Source organism: Ambystoma mexicanum, chromosome 5p (assembly GCF_040938575.1).
Source record: "Ambystoma mexicanum isolate Mex_15411 chromosome 5p, UKY_AmexF1_1, whole genome shotgun sequence".
In the NCBI taxonomy this organism is placed as follows: Eukaryota; Metazoa; Chordata; class Amphibia; order Caudata; family Ambystomatidae; genus Ambystoma; species Ambystoma mexicanum.
The window spans coordinates 1,116,833,109-1,116,851,540 of NC_090930.1; the positions used below are offsets into that span (position 1 = coordinate 1,116,833,109).

The 18,432-nt window shown below is 46.9% G+C and overlaps 1 protein-coding gene across 1 annotated transcript in view; it reads left to right on the forward strand.

Annotated features, from left to right (window-relative positions):
* Positions 1-18,432, forward strand: part of NUP153 (nucleoporin 153) — a 1,189,258-nt gene that overhangs the window by 103,204 nt on the left and 1,067,622 nt on the right. Inside the window, exon 2 of the mRNA XM_069613598.1 lies at positions 469-700. Within this exon, the coding sequence (XP_069469699.1) occupies positions 469-700 (232 nt within the window). The remainder of the gene's footprint in view (positions 1-468; positions 701-18,432) is intronic.

An 18,432-nucleotide genomic window follows, 5' to 3' on the forward strand; every position in this document is an offset into this window, starting at 1 on the left:
TCACTCCAAATACATATGTAGTAGCAGGTGACCTAAAATTAATTTGCATTAGAAACAAGGTATTTCTAAAATGCATCCTGACCTCAATCTGTGGAATCCAGCCAGTGATTGAATGTGGGCTGTAGCTCTCCTTTCAAGTATTGGATAGCCTGCTCATTAGGTTGGCATGCAGAGATGTGGTAGCCCCATTTTCCTATGATAAAATGTCTTGCCAATAAATCTGCTGGTGAACTGGAGTAAATGGTCTTTTACCAGCACAACAGAGGCAAAAGCTGTATGTATCAATTTTCTTAGTTTGAAATAAAATTGACTTTTGATGACGAGGATAACATGCTATGTAGTTTCAGCCAGTAGCGCAAATCCTACAGCTTTCTTTGTTGGGGAAAGTGTGCTATGCCTATGATACTATGCTTCTTTTCTGTTATTTTAGAGTTGGCCCAATGCAATTTGCCTCTTCTCTTTTTAAAGCAGGGAATCATTGGCAGAGTAACAGACTCTGTGAAGAGTATTGTGCCTGTGTGGTTGCAGAAGTATTTCAACAAGGGTGATGACTCCTGTACAATCGTAACTGAGTCGAGGAGTTTGACTGAGAGGGCAGAGGACAATCTAGCGAATGATCATCATGTTTATGGTGAAGAGCAAACGCCTCGACTAAATGATGGGAGGGGTACACCTGAGCCAGTAATTCGACATGTGGATGGTGAGTACTGAACTCTTGACACACAAGCAGCTACTTGTTTTTTTTTCTTTTTTGTCTTTATTTTCAAGATATTTGAGCATTTATGAATTCCTGAAATTTTGCACTATCCTTTGGCTAGTTATATTGGACTCTTGGCAAGTAAATGATGTGTAAATTGAGGTGGCAAGTGACATTTGAAGCCTAGCAAGTAGCTTGCAACTTCAAATGTTATTTCTCAAAAATATCAGACCATATACTTTTCCCACATTAGTAGAGGAAAAATCTACATGCATGTCTACCAATCATAGAAAACCTTAATCTTTGCAGCAAAATCTATTTCATTAGTCTTTTCTGTAGAAATGTTATCGTTCGACACATGATCCAATCTCTGAGTCTGTTCTGTGCTTGAATTTGCCTTTTCTATGAGAGCTATTTGAGACGCAAGTAAGCCTCACCCTTATCATACCGGTTTCTTTACTCCATCCACCATATCACAATGTCTACCTTGTCTGGCATTCTTGTTTTAGCTCACCGTTCCATTTTTGTCACCACCATTATGCTGGTTTCCTTTGCTGCTCATCAGTCTGCCATACCATTTACTGAATAGTATGTGAACACTTGGACACCTTTTGAGAGGCTAGTCTGTCATGCGACACTTGATTTATTAATCCTACTCATTTTGGGTTGCTAATTCATTCTGTTGCGTCTTATCTGAGTTGGGTGGTAAGAGTCTGCTCAACCACCTTACAAATAGTATGTTTTCCACATACTCGGTGCAAGAAATGTGCCAGACTGTTATTGTGTTAAGGTTTTAATATTTGCCCAGACGTGTGTTTCGGAGATTGAAAGCCTTCCTCAAATCAGGGCTAGTAGTGCTATCAACAGTCACATGAAAGTCAGTACAATGAAAAAGCACACAAACACACAGAGGTTAGGGGTTGGACAAAGGGAGGTTTAAAGGGTAGTTTGAGAAAATAAAAATAAACTGTAAAGGTCAGATTCATTAATGTCAGTCCACACAGTAATAAATCATTCCATATTACACTCATATGGGTATGTGTACTACTGTTGATCTACGTTACCTTTGCAGCGTTGTTAGAATGGCAAACGTTGTTGGGTATTATACCAATTATAAGGGTCTGATCACTGTGGGTAAATGCCATAATATTGTATTCAGTGTCTATTGATAGTTCTTGCCAGGTAATTCAAGTAGTTCAATTAGTTTTATGCATCCTGTATACAGTAATCCATTTGGTCTTATATTATTCCAATCATAGTTAACGAATGTTCTGTCTTCACATAGCTGCCCGCATATCATCCTGTTTGCATACAGTGTGATTCGAGAATTTCAACTAATTGCCTGCACACTTTTACTGCTCACGTCCTTCATCTCCATTCCTGAAATACCAGAGCTATGCTTGCTTCCTTTTGACTGTTTTCAATGCGTTCGAATTATATAATGGTTTTCTATCTAGACTATGGTATGCTCGTAATATATTCCTTGTATGGTGCTATTGGTCCCCATATTACAGCGTCTGCACCTTTGTGCTATCTTGATTGTTGAAGAGATTAGCGCATACGTAACTTCCCAGCTTTTGAGAATCCCTTTTTTTGTTTACGCGCGGTTGACTGAATAGCCATAACCCTGATGGCATTCCCAGACCTTATTTTGATGAGTAACTTTGACATTATCACACTTTGCAAGTTGAAAATGGTCTTGTGTAGTTCGAATTAGAAGATCCATATAAGGGCTGAAAAAAGTATTTATAGTTTTTATTTTGTTAATTTGACTAACCAGCATTGAGTGCTCATTGTGACTGTAAACTGGGAAGGGTCATGTACCTATTTAAAAACTAAATTTAATTTGGCATGCTTGACGGAATGAATTTGAAACTTTTTTCCTTCATGATGGTCCAAGGGTAACTTAAAGTGCGTTTTCAGTTGCTTTGATATTGGGTGTTTTTGCCTTTTATTGTCACTTCAATATGGTGTTGGTTGCATTTTAACTCTATCTGCTTAGAATTCCCTTGAAGTGCTGCTTCATCAGTGCTGCAGATTTTGAGGTGGTAATAGTTTAGCCACTGTTAATGTTGTTAGAGTACATTTATTTTGAAGATTGTAAAAATGAGTCGTCTTTGCAAAAGTTAAAAGTATGTTACAGCCTGTGGTTTGATTCTCATATCTTAGTGATTTTTTTTTTATGCAGAGTAAACCATCATTTTCCTGAGGTTTTCCATATGGAGAGCCTAGGTTTTTGTTTTCTTTGGTATTTGGGCTGCTCTCGCTGCCCTTGGTGAAGAGCCCAGGATAAGCTCCCTGGGAACTTGCTATGTTCCACCCACAGGGGGAGCGAGCAATGGCCTGAGGAATTTTTGGGATGTTTCCTGTCAGCGGGCCCCTGCGATGTAGCAGCTTGTGGTAAAGTCGAAAACGCATATAATGTATATCGGGAGGCGTGAAAGGGGAGTCCACGGAAGATCCAGTGAGGGCAGTCTGGCTCTCGCTTGCTGGAGGGAAGGCCTTTCCGGCTGCCTAGGTCCCCCAACGCTGGGTCGAGAGATTGGGCCCGGCGGGAGGCGAGGACTCCAGGTCAGGCAGAGCCGCCAATCTGCTGGTGCTGCTCTGCTAAGGGCAGGGCCTGGTGCTGATGCTGAGTGATCCCAGGTGTTGCTCTTTCACAGAGGTAGGAGGTGGACGGTGCGAGAGAGGAACGAACCAATTCTGAACTGTCGGAGAAATGCACTAGCCAGAAACGCACACGCGGGCAGTGCCTTGTATTTATTTTTCCTACCAGAGTGAAGGACACCGTTAAAGCGAACTTTGAACTGGGTGAAGTGAACGCATAAGCGGGTTCTTGTATCTACACTCGGGGAGAAAAAAAGGAGGGCAAAGCTAAGTAATAAACTTGTGAAACAAGTGCCAGAGTGTATTTGATTTCTCAGGTGGCCCCATGTACTCCATGCCCATCATTTGTTACAAATATGAAAGAACACTTTCCCCATGTGAGTTAAAGGATATAACAGTGTTGCAAGATTAATGATTATTTATTGGTTTAACAGAAGGGAATGTCCCACTATGGTGATCTAATGTATCTTGCTCAAACATTTATGTAACAGATGTAAACGGACTGCCTTATCTAATTTCATAACCTGTGTAATGTAGCTTTGTGATATTATAAAACAGGCTTTCAAGCTTGTGAACTGATTTTAAGGCTGTGACTGGTTTATTTTACACTATGTGAGCTCTAGCCAATCTGGGTGGACAGTCTAGGTACTTCATAATATAGCCCACTCATTGCCCCCTTGGAGATCATTTCGCACGTGTGCGGTAAGGTGTGAATAACCCATTCTCTGGACTTCTACAGGTTGCAGAACATGCCATTGTACATATGTTGGCCTTACACACAGGCTGGCATGTGTAGCCTTAGCCAGGTCTTTCTGATTCCCCTACCGAGCCTCACCTTTTCAGTTTGTCAGATCGTCTTAACAAGCAAGGATTTTTTGACAATGGAAGATGGGTGGAAGGAGGAAAGGTGACTCTGGACTAGGAGTATGTTAGTCTGCGCCTCTATCTGGTTGAGTTTGTTCTTGTGCGCATTTGTAAATGCTTCAAATTAATACGCTGAGAAACGGTTTCTTACTCTTGCGCCAAGTCCCCTTTCCTCCATATCTATGGGTGATTCCCAGGCACTGAAACAGGATTATTGGGTGGATGGTCCCAATTCTCTATTACTTAGAGATTTTTGACAATTGGCTGCCCAAACAGCTCATTCTGGAACTTCAATGAAGTCGGTAGTGTTTGGGGAAGCCCATGTAGCTGCTTTTGCGATTGACTCCCAGTGGGCATATTTCTGAAAGGCAACTTAGAACGCTTTAGCTCACTAGATGCACACGAAACGCCGTTTGGTAGTGGGACAGTGAAAAGAGTAGGCCTCCAAGATTTAGGCGGTCCACTTGTATATGGTGTTTTTAGGGGCCTGAGGCCCTTCTAGGATTGCTGAATGTTACTGACTTGAAGACACTTGAACGTCTTTTGTTCCGTTAAGATCAAATTTAAGCGCTCGCCTAACGACGTCTCTGCATAAGAGGTTCAGAAAAGAGTACCAGCAAGTAGATTTCTTGGTGTATATGAAAAGACCATAACCTTCAGTTAAAAAAAAATGGATGTGAAGTCCAAAGTGCTGCACAAGGAGTGAGGAGAGCAGAGGTGTTCCGTCCCTTGAGCAAGTGGATTGAGGACTAGTGGTGCTGGTGTCTAGCCAAGAGACGCACTACTGGAGGGTCTGTAGAGCTTTGCTGCCCTTTGACTTGTGTCTGCTACCTTGCTGGTATAACGACTACTGTGTAAAGGTAGGCCCAAAAACCGGATTAGCCAAAAATCAATCCAATGAGCAATAAAAGTGCACGAGTAGCAAGGAAAACAAAATTCTATTACTTGCAGTCTTTACCGGGAATAATATGAATATCGCTCAAATTGTCATCATTAAATGACCGTTTATATAGGAGTGTGACGACATGGCTTTGATAATGTTTCAAGATGCATGTAAATGCTTATTCAGTGATTGGTTAATCATTGCAATCCCCTACACCATATCCATTACCTAGCCCTAGTGGCCTAACCTGCGCCTCATGATTACATTAGTAATCTCCTAATGACCTAATAATCGGGTCACCTAACCTTCGTTCATTGGTTTCTGTAAATTCTTCAGATCCCGCTTACATTGGCTATCCCACCCTAGAGTGTTCCTTGGTGGGTTTCAACCCTCGTCATTGACCAAGCATTTTGTGAGGAACCGACTGTGGCAACAAAAATCAATACCTCCTCACTTTCTCACGAGACCTGATTGTTGGCACCCTCTGAAAATTCTCAGCCATGTGACTGTACAAATGACAATTGCGACGTCTCTTCGGAAACATGTTTCACCTTCTGGGACATCTCCTTCCTTTCCCATCATGGGAACGCACAACCTCCTAGAAAATTATTCTATGGCATCATTCTAGGACAGAATACAATTAGTATTGTATGTATATACATTTCCAATGGATTGTGTCCTGCTGTGCATTCCACATCTTTGACATGTAATGTCCACAGCTGTGCACTTCTGAATCTTTTTCAGCAGAGGGCATCCTGCGTCAATGGCGTCGGGCCCATGTCCCTCGAAGGCCTCCGTCGAGGGCGAAGTCACAGGATGTTATAAATAGGACGCACGGCGCCCGTAGCCTCAGGTCGGTTTTTCCGCGAATGTGTTAACTTTGTGAGACTCGGCACGCCTCGTGTGTTCATCATTACAATGTCTTTCTCTTCGACCCCTCCGACTCCGTGGTCTGGCTTTAAAACCTGCCGGGACTGCAAGTCAAGGATGTCGCTCACCGACCCCACCGCATTTGTTTGTGGTGCCTGGGCGAGTCGCACGACACCGACTGCTCGAAATGCCAGTCGCTGACTGCCAAGGCCTTGTGGAAGGGGAAGCTCCAGGTAGATAGGGGCTCTAAGCCTGTTAAGTCCCAGACTTCCATGTCCAAGGGGGTTTCCACCGACGACTCGAGGGGCAACTCTCTGCGTCGGAAGGAGACCCAGGGATCTGGGTCCCGGAGTGGTTCCTGCCACTTTCTTCCTCGTCCCGGCACTCTAGAAAGCGTTGTCACTGGTTACCTTCCCCGTCCTTGGAGGATGGTGCCTCGAGGAAGGTTACGTGCACTACGAAGTCCTCGACTCCGGAGGAATGGGCGGTGTTTAAACAATCCATGTTAGCGATTTTCAATCTCAGGGCACGGGTCTGGTCACGCCTTCTGATGAAGCCAGCCAGGTTCGGTCTCGTACCGTGGCTTGCATGCCTGCGGGCTCAGGTACATGACGCAACTCGCACCGGGAGCCGCCGAGGTCCTGTTCGGACAAGGATTCGATGAGTCTGAAGAGACGTGTCTCTAGGTCTCGGTTATTTTTTCTTCAGCGAGACCGTAGCAACCTATTGAGGGCTTGGGGCTCGCATCAACTCGTTCAGCGCTGTGTCCATCCGATTTGGACATTGACGCCTTGCCGCCCTATCAGCCCACGTCGGCACCTGTGTTGACGCCGAAGCCTTTGGCGATCACGACGTCAGTTGTCAACACTCTCGACGTCAAAGCCTTCGGCGCTATTGGCGCCTTTTGGGATATTTTCTCAATTTGCCATTGGAGTATCCTCCAAGGAAGGCTACGTCTAAGTCTGTGAGGCCGATTTTGGTCTCCAGCATCTCTTCTGTCCCCAGACTTGGGTTTCAACTTCCTCTGGATGATATTTATGAAGAGGAGGAAAGGTCTGAGTTTGAGTTACCTGGTGACCTTGATGCTCCACTTTTTTCTGGAGACAGTCAGTTGGAGGAGTTGAGGCAGACCCTCCATGATGTCAGTGGGCTGGACACTTCCCCAGAAGTGGAATTCGGTTGACCTGAGCCTGGGGCTCATGCAGAGTCTTCTTATAGGAGGCTCATGGCACGAGTCTGAGTATCTGGGCTCGTCAAGTCGTCCTGAAGACTTTGTGCAGGATGATCTGACGGACATCTTGGATCAAGGTCCGTCCTCTGACCCTGTTTTTGCCATTTCATCTTACCTTGCAGAAAAGGGTGGCAGTCCCCCGAATCTCTTCTGGCTGTGAATAAGTCTTTGACCAAGAAATACTGCACTTCCGTTAGCGACCCCAGCCATTTATCTACTCGCCCCACTCCTGAGAGTTTGGTGGTTCAGGTGGTTACGGCCACCTGGAGGCAGGCGGCGTACCCCTACGATCCCTCTGGATAGGGATGACAAGCGCTTCGACGGTTGGGCCTGGAAGGTATTTTCTGCTGGGAGCATGGCCCTGAAATCTGCCAACTCCACGTCTGCCTTGGCAAGGTTTTCACACTCTGTGGAATTGTTTCTTTGATGGCTGTGCATATTCCCGAGGGGGAAGAAAGGGATGGGGTTCCTTGCTCTCGTGCAGGACGGCAAGGATGCCATGTGTGAATCCCTTCAGTCGGGTTTGGATACGGCCGACAGTGTTAGCTGATCCATGGCTGCGAGCACCTTTTTATACGCAGATTTGCGTGGTTGCGGAAGTCGGGGTTTGCTCCGGATGTGCAGGCCCTTCTTTTGAACATGCCCTTTGATGGTGCGCATTTGTTTGGCAGCAAGGCTGAGGAGAGCCTTGAGAGTTTGCAGACCTCAAAGGCTGCGGTGAAATCTTTAAGTGCCGCATCAACCTCTACCTTTTCATCCTAGGGGACAGCAGTGGAGGGGGCGAGGGTTCCTTTCGTTACTGCTCCTCCTTTGGTAGAACGAGAGGGGCCGCCAGTCGAAGGGGCCAGCGAAAGAGTACACGTGGTGGTCGGGGAAATCGTGGTGCCAAAGCCGCTCAGGCAGCTGCCTCACCTTCAGGCACTGCCGCAGTCGCTTCCAAACGGTCATGAGGCCATGTCCCATGGTTCGCCGGTTGGGGCAGACTGTCTCAGCATGTCTAAAGAATGGCATGCCATTACTTCAGATGCATGGGTTCTGGATGCCATTGCCCACGGCTACTGGCTTGCCTTCCTTCAGCAGCCTCACGACAATCCACCGGGGAAACTCTTTGAAGCTTCCGGATCAGCTCCTTGCGCAGGTAATCTTGAGCCTACTGGAGAAAGGCGCTACAGAACTGGTGGCTGTAGCGGAGAGGAACAAGGGATGGTATTTCCCCTTATTTTTGTATCCCAGAGAAAGACTGGGGATTGACACATCATGGACTTGCGTTGGTTGAACAAGCTTTGCAGGAAGGACAAGTTCAAGATGGTTACTCTTTCTCAAGTCCTCCAGGCCCTTCAACTCCGGGATTGGTTGGTGTCTCTAGACCTCAAGGATGCTTACTTTCATGTGACTCATCCCGCGCACAGGAAGTTTGCGGCTGGTGACTCGCACTTTCAGTTTTGGGTCCTGCCGTTCGGATTGACCTACGCCCTGAGGGTCTTCACCAAGCTAATGGTGGTGGTGGCAGCGTACCTCAGGGGTGGGGGGGTGGTATTCACGTCTACCCCTACCTGGACTGGCTGATCTGGGCGCGCTCTCCCGAGCTGGCGTTGGATCATCTCGGTGTCACCTGCTGCACCCTCTACAGGCTGGGCCTCTCCCTGAATTTCAAGAAGTCACATCTGACACCTTCCCAACAGCTCCAATACATTGGGGCTGTTTTAGACACGTCCTTTGGGAAGTGTTCGCCTCCCAAGGTAAGGGCTCATCACATTGTGCAGATGGTGTACAAGTGTCAACATGCCCAGAGTCTCCCGGCTTTCGAATTCTTATGATTGCTCGGCCTCATGGCCTCCTGCATTTTTCTGGTGCAATAGGCCCGGCTGCGGGTGAGATCCCTGCAGTGGGCTCTCAAGATGCAGTGGTCGCAGTTCTCCGGCAAGATGTCGAATCCTGTTCTGATTCCACTCTGTCTCCCAGGATCTTCTGTGGAGACTGTGGATCTTCTCATCCTGGTAAGAAAGAGTAGCGTCTCATAGGTTGGATCCTAGGAGAGCTCTTAGCTTTTACATTTCTAGGATGTCCAGGGTCAGAGTGGATGATTGACTCTATGTTGGATATGCTGGACACCGATTGGGCCAGGCTGTTACCAAACAGACCTTGTCCGGGTGGATTATCCTTAACATTACAGTGTGTTACCGGTTGGCGGTTAAAGACCCTCCTGATGGGTTGAGAGCTCATTCCACTAGGGGCATGGCTACTTCCACCGCCCTCCAGCGGTGTGTTCCTATTAGGAATATTTGTGATGCTGCTACTTGGGTTCAATCCATACATTTGTAAAACATTATTCTCTGGATACAATCCATGGTCAGGATATGGCCTTTGGGTACTCAATTGTTTTCCCTCCTCCATTTACTGGTACTGCTTTGGGAGTCTGTCAAAGATGTGGAATGCGTTGGAGGACACAATCCATTCGAAAAGCAAGTTATTTACCAACTGGTAATGTTCTTTTGACTGGATGTTCCTCCAACGCATTCCACATCGCCCTCCCAGCCTGCCCCTCAGCAGAATTTCCTATGCGATTGCAGCTTCCGGTTTCTGCAAGGCTAAGTGCAGTCCAGCAGGCATCAGACTGGTGCCGCACGTTCTAGGGGGAAAAACTTAAACTGAGGCTACGGGCGCCGTGCATCCTATTTATAACATCCTGTGACATCACTCTAGACAGAGGCCTTGGAGGGACAAGGACCAGACACCATTGACTCATGATGCCCTCTGCCAAAAAAATTTCCAAAGTGCACAACTGTGGACATTACATGTCAAAGATGTGGAATGCGTTGGAGGAACATCCAGTTGAAAGAACGTTACCAGTTGGTAAGTAACTTGTTCTTCTGAGGCTTGTGGAATCTGCTTGGATCACATGCTGTGCATAGACCGACATCTAGTGGAAGCTGCTGAGCATTAGTTGTTTTCGAAACTCAAAGGGACGTCGACGGGGTGTGCCAGTAATACTATCCCATGTGTGAAGTCCACTGTACTCATGATCCCTCATGTGTCGATGTCCCTCAGATTTTTTTTCCGCCATTGTAGACACTCGTATAGCGGAGTACCTCGTTCCTTGTACATCCATTTACCTATTTCAATTACCGATAGTTCATTCTTTCTATCCTTTACTGCACCGGCCATCAAAATATAACACTGGTGAAGACCAAGCAACTGCCCGTCGAAAGACTACCGCGACGGACCGTTCGGCCTTGGAAAGCTGCCCCGGGCCTCGGCCCAGACAGTAGGGAGAGAGTGGGGGAGGTCCTTTTAGGAGGGCATATGCCCCTTTTCTTACACTTCTTACGCCCAGCTGCCATAGTTTGCAGTTATGAACAAGACCCCATGTAAATTCTGCCCCAAGAGCAATAGAACATTTTTGTGGGTCGATGAGCATTTAGTCTGTAACTTGTCTCCCAAGTGACCACATTGAGGGTTCTTGTCAAGCGTGTAGGCTCTTCAATCCCAAGACTTTAAAGGACTGATGGACAAAACGCTGGGCCCCCTACGCCAGGCAGCTCGAGGCCATGGAGGTAGAAGGTGCTTTCAGTGATGGCAGCAACCCTGCCGTTTCGGATGGCGAGGGCGACTGGGTAACTTTAGCTACCCAAGCACAGGCCCCCGACCTTGGAGGACAGGACGGTGGCCCTGTTGTGGGGACTACACCTGGCGGTGGAAGCGCAACAATTCCATCCACTACTAAACACACACCAGGTTGAGACTTGACACATGGGTCGAGTGGTCGATAGCGTACAACACCCAGGGAAAGGTCCGTTGAGACCATGTCTTCTGGGCACTCCTGCTCGAGATCTCTGCACGACGGGGCCCAACCGGCGAAAGACTGCGTGGGTGTCGTGTGTAAAACTCCCTCTGATCGCCGCAGACGAGGCCTCGGCCCTACCTGCAGCCGAAAGCTGACACTGTGTCAGGTAGTAGGCCCCAAACAGTCGGATAAATGCGGCTCTGGGCGCCAAGGGCTGGGGGAGCACTAAAAGGTCATCAAAGACCCCCTCATAGGGATCAAAGACCCCTCCTAGGGGAAAAACAGAGCACTTTCAAATTGAGACACAGGAGGTACAGTAGGATTAGGATTTTGTAGAACAAATCCTTGGGGACAAGACTGGCGCAGTTTATTCCTCTACTAGAGTCCATACAGTGCAAGATACAGCTGTCATAAGAGACCCCTAACCTCACACAGGTTGTAAACCCCAATATAGGAAAGCTATTTAAACCTGCACCTTCAGACCCACTGTATATTAGAGGGCAGCTGAAGCCCGACTCGTTAGTCGTAACTACAACTAGGAGGAGAGCGGGCACCCCTTTGCTTCCTCTGAGGCCCCACCCGACAAGGAAAGCAAGAAGCTTTATCCAATGGGCAGAAAGGACGCCTCGTCCGCCGCTTACCAGACTAGAATGGCAAACAATGCAACCCTTTTGGCCAGTTAGAACTGTCACAAATGGGAGGAAGTGTTGACCTTACTAGCGTATCCTCCCCGAGGAAATCGCCACACTTCTGCTAAAGGACGCAATCAAAATTGTCCCGGCCCACCAGGTAAACCGGGGTATTTATTCAACTTACTTCCTTGTGCCAATGAAAGATCTGTCCATGCGCCCGGTATTAGATTTGCGCCCTGAAAACAAATAATGCAAAGCCACAAGTTCTGCATGACTATGATACAAGAGGTAATCCCTCTTCTAAAAAAGGATTACATGGCAACACTGGTTTTGAAAGATGCCTATTTTCATATTTCAATGTTCCCAGCACACAGATGCCTGCATTTCAAGATGGCGAACCAGCACTACCAATTCAAAGTGCTACCCTTCGGAATAGCATCTGATCTAAGGGTATTCACAAAGGTACTGGCGGTGGTGGCAGCACACCTGCGCATGGAGGCAATCCCAGTATACCCTTACCTGTACGACTGGCTCATTACAGGGGAGTTCCTCCCCCCCTCCTAATTTGCAAACGGAACATTCAAAAGACTATCAACCTTCTCTTTCAATCAAACCTAGTGCCAAGCACAACCAAACAGTTCCTAGGAGCTGTCCTAAACACACGAGGGTTGGTATTTCCGTCATAGGAAAGAGTCCAAAATATGTTGCAAATACCACATCAGGCCAGCCGCCAGATAAGGGTGCGCAAAGCGATGCGCTTGCTAGGCATGATGGCATCTTGCATTTACCTGGTTCCACATGCGCTCCTGCGACCCATGCAGGAGTGGTTGGCGAAACAAGGGTCTCAGGCAAGCGGTCAGTGGGACTGTTAAGGAGAATTCTCCTAAGGCTAATTTCCCAAACCTAGTGAGTCCCCCAGCAGCTTTGCTGGATTTTTGGGGTTTGTTTTTTCTCCCGCTAAGAGTGAGACTCTTTTCCTCCCACTCTTGGGCATGATTTGAGGTATGTCTTTACTTCTTGTGTGCTTATGGGCTATTTTTTTTTTCGCCATAGGGTGTCATCTGTTTTTGTGTTACACAGCACTCTCAGTGCAGTAACACAGGGGTGTCATAGTGACCCCCAAACATAGACTCCATACCCTGGGACTGACTACTGTCTCCCATGGCATGTAAAGTCACCATTGGCTTTACTAGTACAAAATTGTGAACAGAACAGTAGAAAACATCATATTGTGGAAGTACTGAAAGGGGTTAATTCGATTGCCCCTGGGTCTGTTTCCAAGGGGGCACTGTCGAGTCCGCCCTTGTCGATTTTCTGGCTGGTGGCAGTGGTTACCACGCAAAATATTCCACCGGAATATTTCCTATGGGATTTTCCCATTGATTTTGAACGCACCACTTTTTTGGTGCAATGTCAAAGATACCGCCGGTTGGTTTATTTAATATAAAATCACCGGTTGGGTCTTTTCGCCAGAACTTTTTTCTAAAATGGCGTTCGTGTCTGTCTCTGTAACTCCAAGGTCGGGCCTTTTGTTCCACTTTTTGGCGGGCTTCTCCACAGAAGCCCTCCAACTGGTGCCACTCTGTCTGGGTTCCACAGGATGTGTGGGTGGGGGAATGGGCACCCTGGACTACATTGCCTTAGCAACTCAAGTTGCACTCTGTTCTGATTGGCGCAGTGGTGCGCCGCCCGGCTCACCATTTAGCATGTATGAGTGACAGCTAGGCTGTTGAATGGGGGTTTTTCTGCATAAAAGCAGGGCTTTTGGGACTAACTTCAGAAGTCGCCACAGGACCTAAGAAATCCGAAGGGAGAAGGTGAGCCATCTGCAACGAGGACACCACCGGTGGAGCCCTGCTGCAACGACCTCACCACTTTCCCGACGACAAGAGAAGATCTTCTGCTCAAAGTCGTCTTCCTCTGAGCTGGTGGGATCAACCAGTTTGCCATTTCGCCTTCCAGGACGTCTCTTGGTCGAATCGCCCGTGCCAAGCACCCCGGCGGCCGGATAGCCAAGCTTCACCAATGTGACCGCGAATACCAGGAACGCACCTTTTAACCAACGAACTCCCAGGCTGGTTTCTTCCCTGGGCAGTGCAACGACTCCAAGTTTCCTCCTCGACGAGATCCTTTCTTCCCCTGGTCGAAACCATGAACTGCACCCTCTGCCAAGAACTACTGCCACAGCTGGAGCTTCCTCAACTTTAAAGGTACTGTGTTCCACCTGGCCTCCCTTTCTTCGGTTTGCCCAAAGTGACCCTTAAAATCCTTGGCTTTCCAACTGGGTTGGCCCCCAGACCTTCTAACTTTATCTTTTGAACCACCCCAACCTCTTTTGAACATTTCTACAAAGGCTTGAATGCATTTCGCAACTGTGTGATCTTGGGCACATTTCACCTTGCTCCATTTAAAGTGGGCCTGGCCTATGAACTTTGGCTCTACAGGATCTGCCTTCGCTTACTTGTTTTGGTCTCTTAAAAATATTGAACTGATTTATTTTCATGACCTGCCCTTTTCTCTCCCTTTTACTTAATTATTGGAGTGCCATCTAAGTTACGCGCTCACCTGTTTTGACAAAAAGTGGTGTTTTGACTTAGACTTGTCTAATAATTCTTAAGGGAGGTGTGTTTACTTTTCTGATTGTGTTTTGAACTTGCTTTGATTAATAGTGCTAGTATAGTTTCTAAAGTGTTAAATATATACTTTTGATACAATGCTCAAAGCTCTGGTCAGTGTTTGCTTGTTCTGCTGTGTTTTTAGCCCTATTGTGTATCCTCTGTATACTGCCCTACTCTTCTTGAGAGAAGTCTGACTGCTCAGCCACAGCTACCAGGTAAATCTGGGTGGTGCAGACTGCTACCAATTGGGTTTACTGCTTACTCTTGTAGTCTTAATCGTCTTGCAGTGGTCCCCAAGGGAACTGCACAGGATTCTGCCTAACGGGGACGATCTAGTCATTTTGCCAACACTGGTACAAAATCTTTGCTGGTGGACGAGAGTAAATCTACTGAAGGGGAAACCCTTCTACGATCCAGAGATGCAGGCGATTATCACAACGGACGCCTCTCTTGCTGGGCGGGGTGGGGGGGGGGTCGCTACCTTCACCGCACAGCTCAGGGACAGCTCAGAACCACATCAATCTGCTAGAACCTCTGGCAGTATTCAAGGCCCACCATGTGTTCGAATCACGCTTAATGAACCAATCTGTGCAGGTCCTAACAGCACTACAGCAATGGTTTACATAAACAAACAAGGGGGCACGGTCTCCAAATATGTCCAAACTTGCACTGCAAATCTGGAAATGGGCACTCAAACAGAAGATATTCCTATCGTCGCAACACGTTCCAGGGGAACTCCACTCTCTCGCAGACTCATTGAGCAGAGATGCCCTACCAGAAGAACACTAGTGGCAACTTCACGTAGAGGTCGTAGAACACCTCTTCTCTCTATGGTGTTCCCCACAATAGACTTGTTCGCTACAAGCGAAAACAAGCCATGCCCAGACTCCGTGTCCAGTTTCCCCAGCCAGGATCCAAGGGGAACGCCCTATGGATGAACTGGTCTGGGAAATTTGCTTACGCTGCCCACCTCCCCACCCGCCCTCTCCAACATCTCTCACGAGGAAGGTGGTGAACAAGATCCACAAGGAACAGATGACGCACATCCTAGTTGCTCTCCTACGTGGGCTAGACAAACTCTGGTATCCACATCAGCGCAAACTGGCGATGTGCGATCCCATCAAACTCCCGTGCCCGTACAACCTGCTCTCCCAGCACTGGGGCCTAACGGGTGCACTCTCTACCTCACTCAATCAACTTGGCAGCAGGACATCTTAACCTGCCTCAAAGATGTGTGGATATCTTAAAGGAATCAAGAAAACCCTAACACTAGGCATTGTTAATTTGACAAGTGGAGAAGATTTGTAATTTGGTGCCAGTCTAAACAAATTAACCCCATAGAATGTACTCCTTCCCACATTCTAACTGACCTGCTCCACTTGCTAGATGCAGGGTTAGTGTTCAACTCCTTAAAGGTCCACCTGGCGGCTTTGTCAGCCTATACCACTTCACACACTAAGGTCTCATGGTGGAAGGTACCTGTCATCTAAGCATTAATGGAAGGTGTAAAGACTCCACCCGCCAATTTCAACCCCCCCCCCCCCCCCGTCAGGATGCAATCTCAATGTTGTACTTGCTAAGGTCATGGGGACCCCCTTTCGAGCCAATGCACAAGTCTAGTCTCAAACACCTGACTTACAAAACACTTCCATAGGAAGAGTTGGTGATATAAAAGCATTGTTCGTGCAGGTCCCTTTCTTTGTTGTACAAAAGGACAAGCTGGTTTTACATATTCACCCTAGGTTCTCCCCTAAATTCATCTCTAAATTTCACGTAAACCAGTCTATTGAGCTACTGGCTTTCTTTCAGGAACCCCCAGCTCAGCTGAGGTAAAACTCCACACACTAGATGTGATAAGGGCGGTCGTCTATTACGTAGACCTGACCAGGCCGCTAAGAAAAACAGATGAACTGTTTGTCTCCATAGCACCAGGCAGAGAAGTTGACCGCATTTCAAAGAATGCCATCTCCAGGTGGATAGTCGGATGTATGCAATTGTGCTATTCCCTATCAAACTAAACACTGCCTTTTGCGCCCAGAGCTCACTCCACAAGGATCCACTCTGGCTTTCATTGCAAATGTCCTTCTACATAGCATTTGCAAAGCAGCTACATGGAGCTCAATACACACTTCCCTCAGCATTACTGCATTGACGCTCATTCCAAGACAGATACACAGGTGGGAAAAGCGGTTCTAAGACATCTGGTTGCTTATGAACCTTCTCTCATCCCAACACCACCTTCGAACACTGCTTGCTAATCTATGCACAGCATGTGATCTAAGCAGATTCCAGAAGGGATACCTTACTCACCGTAATCTTATTTCTCATGCTTGCATCTGCTTAGATTCACATGCAGCCCACCCTTCCTCCCCTCGGAGAAAAGGCGCATGGATGCTTATGAGCTTGTCTGATACGTATCTGCTTGGATACATCTGTACTCACGCTGTCCGAAAAAATAATCTGAGGGACCTAGACGCGTGAGGGATCATGGGTACAGTAGACAACACACTAGGAATAGTATTACTGGCACGCCCTATCGACGTCCCTTATCGTGTTTCGAAAACTGTAATACTCTACAGCTTCCACTAGATGTCGTCCTATGCACAGCATGTGAATCTAAGCAGATAGAAGTATCAGAAATACGATTACGGTGAGTAATGTTATATATACTTTTTTTTTTTTTGGGAGGCAGCAAATATTCCATACATTTCCCCCTCCCCCACCCTTCCATGGCCCTGTACTATACTCCCTGCCTCGATAGTATCCTTGCTTCGGTTGCCATGAATCTGTGTTCCCAATATTCTTAAGTTATTGTGCCTTTGTTGCTTGGCACTTGTAGCTTCAATCTAGGTGACCATTTTCTGCCAGACTGGTGCACACCTCGGCACGCTTCCCGTTCTCACCAAACTGTGACCTTCACCTTGCAAGCCTTGACTAATGTGTAAGAACATTATTTGTTATTGCTCTTGTTTACGGCTTGGGAACCTGCTTCACCCTAAGCTTCTGACAAATCCCTATGCAGCTTTTTGCATCTCCTTCAAGGTCTCTGACTGTGTCTCTTGCAGTGTATTTTTTTTTATTTTTAATTCTTATTACGCGCCACATGCCTGTAGGCCGCAGGGTGCACAAAAAGCAAGGACAAGGCAAACATATGAAACCAGAGAAGATGTCATTTAGAAAATTACTCTAGGTTAAAAAGGTGAGGCTTCATGGCTCTTAAAAAGGGGATAATTTTGAACCTTTCGTATCCTAGCCGGGAGTGCATTCCAAAGGAGGGGACCCTGGACGTCAAGAGTGGTGCCTCCAGATTTAGCGGTCTTAAATCTGGGGGGAACAAGAACTGTAGCAGTGGAAGAATTAAGGTTTCTACCAGTGGTCTTGATATTAATGCTTTTAGACAAATGGGTAGGACTGCTAGAGGACAAGCACTTGTGTGTCGTCATTAACACTTTGTTATGGACTGTTTTACAGTAAGCCAATGTAGCTTCTTTCTGAAGGTGGAAATATGGGTGAGGCGAGATTGATTAAAGATGGTACGCACTGCATTATTCTGAGCCACCTGTAAAGATTGAATGTTAGCGGCAGTGGTGCCGGATAGTAGGCTGTTACAATAGTCCAGTCTGGAGTTTAGCAACGCTGTGGACAGAAGTGCAATTTTCAGCTGTTATAAATGGGCGAATGTATTTGATTAGCTTATTAAGTCCACAGCTAGACCTGATGTTAGAGACATGAGGTTTTATAGATAACTCAACTATAACAACTCCCAATGTTTTTACTTTCCTTTGGCCAGTAATGACATTGTCCGCAATTAATAAATTGGCATAATCTGTGTCTAGATTGTTCCGGGTGTTCTTAGGATACTATCATAAGCTCTCTTTTGTTTTTCAGAGCAAGAGAGTTACAGGCCATCCAGTCCTGGATGGCTTTGTAGATGTTATTGATGGTTTTAACATCGTTCTTATACAGGCCGCTGAGCTGGATGACAACCAGAGTGTCGTCTGCGTAGTTTGTATATTGTACTCCCAGCTCATTTAGAAGATCAAGTAGAGGTTGAATGTACAAATTAAAAAGCAGCGTCAACAGAGTGGAACCTTGTGGGACACATCAGGTTTGAGAGATGGTGGTGAAGTGATTACTACCCATGCAGACCCTTACCATACGAGGCCCCAAAAAGGAGGCTATCCATTTAGACGGTAGTATGGAGCAATTTGCGACCTCTTCGAGCCTTTTCGCTAGTAAGCTGTGA